General features: G+C 41.7%; 1 protein-coding gene and 1 long non-coding RNA gene across 2 annotated transcripts in view; one reads left to right on the top strand and one right to left on the bottom strand.

Moving 5' to 3' along the window:
* The window catches only part of LOC147328578 (uncharacterized), a 30,351-nt gene that overhangs the window by 20,902 nt on the left and 665 nt on the right, over positions 1 to 8,784 (bottom strand). The window contains exon 2 of the long non-coding RNA XR_015129970.1: positions 8,148 to 8,263. This is a non-coding gene — a long non-coding RNA (uncharacterized LOC147328578). The remainder of the gene's footprint in view (positions 1 to 8,147; positions 8,264 to 8,784) is intronic.
* LOC147328577 (sodium/potassium/calcium exchanger 3-like) overlaps positions 105 to 8,784 on the top strand; it is a 62,041-nt gene continuing 53,361 nt past the window's right edge. The window contains exons 1-3 of the mRNA XM_086297071.1: positions 105 to 209; positions 341 to 936; positions 6,282 to 6,413. Coding sequence (XP_086153197.1) covers positions 732 to 936; positions 6,282 to 6,413 — 337 coding nt within the window. The 5' untranslated portion in view covers positions 105 to 209; positions 341 to 731. The remainder of the gene's footprint in view (positions 210 to 340; positions 937 to 6,281; positions 6,414 to 8,784) is intronic.

Below are 8,784 nucleotides of genomic sequence, written 5' to 3'. Positions count from 1 at the left end.
CCACTCACTTTCAGCCGGCCTCATGTGGCCATCAGAGGACCTGCAGCCTTGGTGGCCACTGCCTGTTTTCCACTTAGATCATTAGTTCAGACTGCAGGATACACACCTGCAGTGTGTGTCGGCTCCTGGACAGAGGTGCATCTATCTCGTGGGCGTAACTTTTATAGTGGGCGTGTCCGGATGTCCTGATGTCAGCTGCTGAATTCATGGTAACTGTGACATCTTTGATATTGAACACATTTGAAACAAAAAGAATGCGTTAAGGTTCCAGTTTACTCACAAATATCGAGCCTGTGCTCATAAAAAAGGTTAATTTTTATTTTTCGTATGTTTTTCACAGAATCAGGATAAAAGCTGATTTTGGACCGAGTGTCAGTGCCGTCACTGCGCCCCCCCTCCTCTTCCTCCTCCTCCTCTCAGCAGACGGACGCATCCATGGAGATCCTGTGCAGCCTTCCTCAGCATTACCACTTCCAAAACCACATTCCAACATGACATAAGAAGACAGACCGGCTTTTCTAAGCAGCAGCTCGAAGCCTTTTGGTCCGTTTCTTTCTTTCCTTTCTTTTTCTTTTTCTCAGCATCCCATTAGCGGTGCCAATCTTAACTTTCTGCCCGCTTCCTCTCTCACTTCTTTACCCGTCTCCGGGAGAGAAGTCAGTTCCCCGGGAATTAAAGGAGGTCGTTGGGTTTTCTTCTTTTCCTTTTCGCTTCTTTTTGGTACTTCTTGGATGCGCATGGATGTGGCAGCAGCGGAAGCGGGGACGTCTCTGCCGGGTATCCGACTCCGGAATCGGGCTAAGCAAGTGATGCCGAATCAGAAGAAGGTGAAAGCGCGGCGGAAACGGCGAAAGGAGCTGGTTTTAATCCAGATCTGCTTGTTCGGCGGTTTGCTCCTGGTCGTTAAAGGGTTTTCCTCCTTAGCGGAAAATTCAGGTGAGAAATCAGCGTTTGCTGAATTCGTCCTCAGCGATACAGCCTTCTCTTTTACTTCCTCCACGTGTTTGCCTTTTATTTCCTCCCCCTTTCTCCATCTAACACAGAATTTAAACACGGCATCGCGGAAACTGTAGAAATGTACAGTGTTGTAAATATTGTGTGTTTTTTTTACAAAACAGACACTTTATTGCTGGCTGCATTCCATTTGGTCAACAATCAGGAAACGAGGGGTGAATGAGTAGAGAAGTGAAACCTGCTAATAACTGTAATAATGATACAAGAAACAGAGAAGTAGAAATAACTGTAATGTTCAAATGTCGAATTGCTCCATGTTGTTAATATTCCTCTAACTTAGCAACTGTACCCAAACGTCATCACCCATGCGGTACAGTGCCGTATAATGCGCACTCGTGTGAGCTTCAACTATGGGAAACTATTCATGGCTGAGGAATGCAGAGGATCCTGCGTGTTCAGGTGTTTCAGCTGCAGACAGGGAAATGAGGGCAGCGAGCCCAAGGGTATATAAGCCCGCCTGCACCTCTCCAGGTTACTGCAAATGGTTATCAATCAGCCAGCCATTCCTTATTACAGACTCTGCGGTGGAGATGTTAAAAGAAGAGTCGTATAAAATAAAAGCACAGGAAGAAAGACGCGTTCATATGTAAAAGTCACCTTCCTACATAAAAGTGTGCAGTGTCTCTGCGGCTCAGTTTGGTAACGTGTGGCACCAAATCTTAAACTTGATAACCTCACAATTAAAGAACAGCCTGGAAATAAAATGATTAAAACTGCTTTAACTTCTGCAGCTACAAAGCGCTGAACCACCCCAGTCTCTTCAGTAAAATTCTCATTAGAAGTATCATACTTGAAGTCTTTGGAAACTTGCGCATATATCAAGTTAGCTTTAACTCACAGACACAAAGATCCTTATGAAACACTTCAAAACAGGGAAATCTGAGACGCCTCCTTTTGTTCTGCAAATCATGACAATACTTTTACAGGTGTTTTATGTAATATCAGCTTGCACACAATAAACAGTCTGCATACATAATATGGTTCACTGGATATTACTGATGTGGTTTGATAGGATTTCTTTTTGCTGAAATGATTTGCAGCAGCACAACATCTGCACGCCTCGACTTGATGCCTGCATGTTCCTCCTCTGTTTTTGTCTGTGTGACTCAGCTAAAGTGAGAAGTATTTATCACTTTCTGTGGACAGAAGGTCTTCGTGAATATTCATACGCTCGTGATTTGTGCATCATCGGTCCTTCCTCCCCACTGTGTTACACGCAAAAGCAGCTCTGCGAGAACAAGAGGCGACACGTTTAATGCATCTACCCTGTCCTGCTGTGTTCATGTTAACTCTTAATCAGCGCACTGGAATATCAATTAAAGTTGATTATTTATGATGCGCCTAATGAAGTTCTGCCAATTTAAGCTTGGTGTTGTGGCTCCGCAAGTGGAGCACTCACTGCCTTAATCATTCCCGCGCTTCCCTTCTTATTCCTCTCCTTCTTCTTCTTCTCCCGGTGCAAGATGGTAAAAGATACGGAGGGTGGGAGGAAGATTGCACCGCTGACACGCACACCTCAGAAAGGCCATAGTGCTTCTGCTGAGCTCTGTGAAGTATGAAATTAATTCATTGGTGTTGCTGCTTTCTTGAAGAATGTGCAGATGTAGCCACAGTGGGAGCCCCCACATTGTGGAAAATCATGAAATTCCCCTTCAATGTATGAATTGTGGGAGATAAAGGGTAGAGGTGGAGGAGAAGGAGGAAGCACCAAATTGACACATCTGTGGAGCTCTGCTCCAGCTGTTGGCTATCCTAACATTACATAAAGAATCAAACTTTAATGTGGCAAAGAATGCAGAACAGGGCATTAAAAATAAATCAAAATGCTTGACATGCACTTTGCTATCTGCAACATCTCTGCTAAACTAACAGCTTAAAGGAATACAGCCGAGTCCATGTATGTAAACATGGAAATGAGGAAAGTTTTAGGATTTAGATCCAGAGCAGGATGATGATCAACGGTGAGCACGCCATCTTTACAAAATGATGTCAGTGAAAATGAAAGGAGGATGTGTCCATGAGGTCTCAGAGGATTGCTTCTAAACCACTTCTGAGGAGAAAACAAGCAAATTTCACAGCATTTCATGGAGGATAGTGGAGAAAAGTCTTCTTTACCGATAAATTAAACTTAGAGATTAGTGTCAGTGTGATAAAGGTGTATGTAGGGAGACTAACAGGAGATACTGCAGTGGATTAAACCCTCAGTAACCAGTGTTGGGCAAGTTACTTTGAAAAAGTAATTAATTATAGTTACTAGTTACTTCTTCAGAAAAAGTAAATGAGTTAATTACTTGAAAAGTAACTCAGTTACTAATTACTTTTAGAATCTTGTAACTATTGCGTTACTTTAAAAAAATGTTTAACCCTCTGGAGTCCAGGGTATAATTGGCCATTTTTAACTACTTTTGAATTGTACCTCTATATTTCACCCTTAAAAACTATTTCCTTTGCCTTGTTTGGTATCATCCTTTTCAGCACAACCTCACGTGTCTGAATTTAAAGTTATGTTTTCATTTTGACATACTGTATTAACACAATTGATCTAAAATCAGACAAAAAACATAAAATCCGAGTAGAAAAAGTTATATTTTTTACTGTAACAACCATAAACATGTTTATTGAATCATATTTTATAACTTTAAATGCAAATATAAATTGTCAATTTTAAAATCATACGCACACAAAGTTATTTGCAGCCATTTACCTTTTACCCTCTTGTTTCTTTTTTCAGGTGTTCTGCATTAAATAAGTAACACAAATTATTTGTGCCACTCCAAAAGAAATAATTTCTGTCCACTATAAAGGAGAACATCACAGCCTGATACCTGCAGGTCTGACAGCAGCAGGTGTATCACTCCTGTTTCTACCTGGAGACAGCAGTCGCCTCATTGTTCTGACAACACAAAACTATCCACAACACTACACGCTAACTACACAAGACAACACATTAACTACACACTCCAAACACGCTAAACATCACAAATCTCTCACATCTCCAAACTTGCTATCTGCTATCTTGCTATATCATTTTTTGATTGGTCGACATGGTGCATTTTTCCACCAACACCAACAGGCTGTTTTTTGTTTTGTTTTTTTATTTTTTGCTCATAAGCAGAGAGGTCTCGCTGCGCTGTCCTTAGACAGTAAACGTGACTAAACTATTGAGGAAAAAACGTCGCGTATATATTATTTATCATGACTTTGGTTTTACGTGGCCTATCAACACAGTTTATAAACTGGTATATATCACCTTGTTGCTTTGTCATCTTGAAGTGGTCATGTGATTGGCTTACCACGACTACTTTATTCATCGTCAGTCAAACAGCAGCACTCATGCGATTGTTTTGCTCCCTGAGCTCCAGGTGTTGTGGGAAAAAGTGATCGTGGGGCAGAAAGTGATTGCGGTAAACTGAAGACGGCTTCAACCATCTGTTTGTTGAAAAGTAGTAACGCCACGGCACTGCATTTTCTTGTTAGTAACGAAAAGGGCGTTGTAACGATAGAAATAGTAATTAGTTAGATTACTCGTTACTGAAAAAAGTAACGCAATTAGTAACGCCGTTACTTGTAACGCTGTTATTCCCATCACTCCCAGTAACACATGTGCCTGACCAAGGAGAAGCTGCACTTCAGAGACATGCTCAATCCTTTGATCTGCATCTTTATGGACAAGTAAAAGATTCCTGACAGGAGAGAAGCCTCCCGGAGCAATGTCCGATGATGGGATAACAGTTATAAAATGGAATCCATTCAGCTCAAGTGATGACGCTTTTAAAGGAAAAATGGGAAGAAAAAATAAAAGTTTTGTATATTTTCCAGTGATTTAACATGCCAATCAAATTCTAAAGCCAGTTATCAGTTGTAATGAAAGAAATACTCATAAAATAAGGAACCTTAATGTACATTTACTGGTATAATAATGAATTGTGTCCTGATAGATTCAACTGGATACAGGGATAGAGGGAGTCTTCTTCACACAAAGGTTAGCCTTGGAGTTCCACAGGGTTCAGTGCTGGGACCACTGCTGTTTACATTAAACATGCTTCCCTTGGGTAATGTTATTTGGGGGAAAAAAGCTGCACGTCTTACGAGTCACAGAGGCCTCTAATTCCTATTTTTCCAATTTTCCTCTACTTTTCTATTTCTAAATTCAGACAAACTGAGATTTTTGTATGTGGCTTTTAAAATCGTACAAACATGGTGTCTGGATGGCATTACCTTGGCCTCCAGTAACACTGTGAGGAATCTTGGAGTCCAGGATATGTCCATCAACACACGCATTAAACAAATATGTAGGACCGCTTTCTTCCATCTGCTCAACATTGCTAAAATTAGAAACATCCTGTCTCCAAGTGATGCTGAAAATCTAGTTTTGTATGTTTGTTTCTTCCACACTGAGCTTTTATTTTATTTTTTTGTTCCATCCACCTATTGTGCAAATAATTAAAGAATGCATGTAAGTGTTGGACTTGGAACTTCAGTGTGGTTCTTGAATTTAGAACCTAGATGTGTTAGACTTAATGTGATTACAGTTTGGGAAATGTTACACCCAAGACTGCTTATACCTCACTTTCACTCCCAGCACCAGGCTAATGGGTTGGAAATGGAGTGAAAGTGGGTACAGAGAGGATACAGCCTGGAGACAGACACGACAACAACACGATCTCCCATTGACTCCTATATCCAAATTTGCATTATCAGTTAACCAGGAAGCGTGTCTGTGGACTGTGGAGACCATGCAGACTCCACACCAAGGTTATAATAGTTAATTAACATGAAACTAGAAAACTAAAGCTAAACGTGAGAGAATCTTTTTAATTACCTGAAATAAAAGTTAAATGAAATGTAAGAAAACAGTAAAAGTAACAAAAAAATATTTTACACTAAGCTAAAATTTGTCAACATGGCCTGCATGAAGATGCTTTGGTGCACTTGTTTCAAAACTATAAGAGCTCACTTTGCAAAATCAACACTTTATGCCGTTTTTTTCCTCCAGCCATGTCCAGTATATGTTCAAGCCTGTCTTATGTTTTTGCATGCAGCTGCCTGCCCCTGTATGTCATTTTTGCATTGTAGCACCTTCTAATATGTGTCAAATGGACATCTTGGAGTCTGACTAGCACGAGGAGCAACCTTACACAGTATATTATACAATGAACTTCAAGGTTTTTTAGAAGCAGCTAAATTTCCTTAGTGACAAAAGTTCAGTAATTTGTATCTGGATGTTGCACTGAACCCTCCCATCACTCTCTTTTGTCTCCATTCAGGTTTTGATGTCTCCAGCCACAGCAGCGAGGACCAGGAGAGGTGGATCGGAAGGAGGCTGCTGCAGGACACGGACAACAACAGCAGCGAGGAGACAGATTTACAAAAAGGAACAAAGAACTGCACTCCTCCAGGTAAGACAAGATGAAAGAGGACACCCAAGTGCGCTCCCCCCTCCCTCTCTCCCCACTTTCTTCTTCCCCAGAACAAAGAGAGGGAGACCAAACCATCCTCACCACTCCCTGTCCCTTCTGCCCACCCCCACATTTTGACTTCCTAATGTGGGGTAACCCAAATTGTGAGGTCAGATGATTTCCCACGAGCGCACGCAGCAGCAGGCGGTGACATTCTGGCTGCCTCAGCGGTTTTCACACTCAGCCTTCGTCACATTTTTTTAGGATCCTGCAGATTTCATTCTCACTCCCTGCACCTAGCTTCCCCTCTCTGCCTCACACCGACTCTCTGTCATTCTTTCCCTTCTTTTTCCCCTCACATTTTTTTTTCCTGGCAGATTTTAAAAGGCAGAAAAAAAAACCCCTGTTTCCACGGCAACCTTTTTGTCCCGTCATCGTCGAACATGTGAGGATGCTTCGTTTGTGAAGTTTCAAGTCACTTTTGCAAGGCTAGAAATCAGCCACTTGTAATTAGTTTTTCGGCATCACATTAAACTGATTGGAGAAACTAAAGTAGCTGAAAAACTGCAGTTCCTCTAATGGCCACTTGAGGCCGACTCTAACAGTGGGTCAGTCCCCATAGACCCCACATGTTAAAATCCTCCTTTACAGCAGCTTTGAGTTGCCACTTTGTGACAGCTGTATCTCACCTATTTAAGACCACAATGAACCCGTGCGTAGATGTTGTTGACACAGACAGCTGGGGGCCATCTTCTACACTTCAACTCTGCTTTTTGGAGTTACTGAAGAGGGTTTGTGATGTTGGTGCCTTTTAGATATTTATTAACATGACAAGTAAAATGGCTTTTTGTGCAGTGCAGACTGTCCAAGAAGTCTGTGATCCTGTTTTGATGAGTGAAATTCTACTATTTTAATTGTCCATTAGCAGGTATCTGTGTGATTCACATATACGCTCTATGGACAAGTCGACAGCTTTCATGCAAACTATGTGTGACCATGACAACCTGCTAGTGACTAAGGACTAATCACAAGGAGGGTGTTGGTATGACACTGTATACCTCCTTGCAACCAATTTCATGTTAGAGCCTGGCAGCAACCTCCAGCAACTGGTCAGGTGATACACATGTTTCTCTAGTGGCCGGTGGTTTCCAGGGGGTCCCTGACCAGTCTCTAGGACTGTGTAACGGGACCTTAACACTTAATAATAATTTATCCTTTTTTACCATAGAGGGGATAAATATTTCTATATCTAAGCTAAAGAATTAAAGCTAAAAGTTTGAGGCTTGGAAACATTGACGAAAGGTGAATGGTGACACAGATGGCAGTAGCTGCTAGCTGTCTGCTAGGTTTTACCTCAGCTACTTGGAGTCACCGAACCAGATCTGTGGACTGTGTTTGTGCTGTTGGTGCCTTTTGAATCATTTTGCAGGAATGTGGCTTCCTGTCGGGTTAGTTATATCAGAAATATGTTCTCTAACGAGGCTAGCAATTAGACTGTTTTTATCCAACAAACTGTCTAATGAAGCGTGCAACACTGCAGCATCCAGCATGCTAAAAATGGGAATTTGACTACAGCCATCTTTCATATACAGTCTGTGGGTGTAATGCATCCTTAGGCAACCTTGTAGTCTCACCATCAGCTTCTCTGTTGCTATTTTTAAAAGTAAATGGACTGAAATGAGACGTTCAGTGCTGCTATAAGTGATGTGGAGAAAGGTGACATTTGTCTCTTACCTTGAGCGGAGACGATTGTCCTCCCTTCAGAGGGTGAGGCGGTCCTTGGTGAGCTCGTTAAGCAAAGTGGCCATCATCAATCTCCTTTCTCACCCTCTCAAGGTCGTCACTGTCATCTATAAAGAGAGCCGAGGTCAAGGTTCAACTTATTCCCTTCTCCTGCTGATTATACTGTAGCTGTTCTCCTCTCTCTGCTAAATTTAAAGCTCACGCTCCGGTGGCTTCAGCCCCCAGATTCCTCCTGAGGACAGCAAGGTTTTTGCTAAATAACCTCTATTTTATGAAAGTCTTGCGCCATTCTAGTCATTTCTGCTTGAATCTGGATTAAGGCACATTTGGCGTACTCGTATGAGAACTTGTTGAGTCATCCTACATCTGACCTCTGAGTGGAAATTGTTGGCGTGTTTTTGAAAAGTGCAGGATGTGTAGAAGAAGTAGAGAAAGCAGTACATGTTTGTATTTTATGATGTATTTTATGTAGATCAGTGACATAGTAAGTAGGGATATGAAGGAGACTTATTTAGTACGCTGTCATGGATGAAGCTGTAGTTTGTGTCCAATCGCAGACCTGCTATTATTGTTCACTGTAGTGAATCATAAGGAATCTCCAAAGAGGACACACCATGTTATTAGCGGT

Source organism: Aulonocara sp. 'chitande type north' Nkhata Bay, linkage group LG6 (genome assembly GCF_057382095.1).
Source record: "Aulonocara sp. 'chitande type north' Nkhata Bay isolate Kocher_YH1m ecotype deep benthic linkage group LG6, A_spYH_male_GT1.1, whole genome shotgun sequence".
NCBI lineage: Eukaryota > Metazoa > Chordata > Actinopteri > Cichliformes > Cichlidae > Aulonocara > Aulonocara sp. 'chitande type north' Nkhata Bay.
This window is presented reverse-complemented; position numbering and strand designations above follow the sequence as displayed.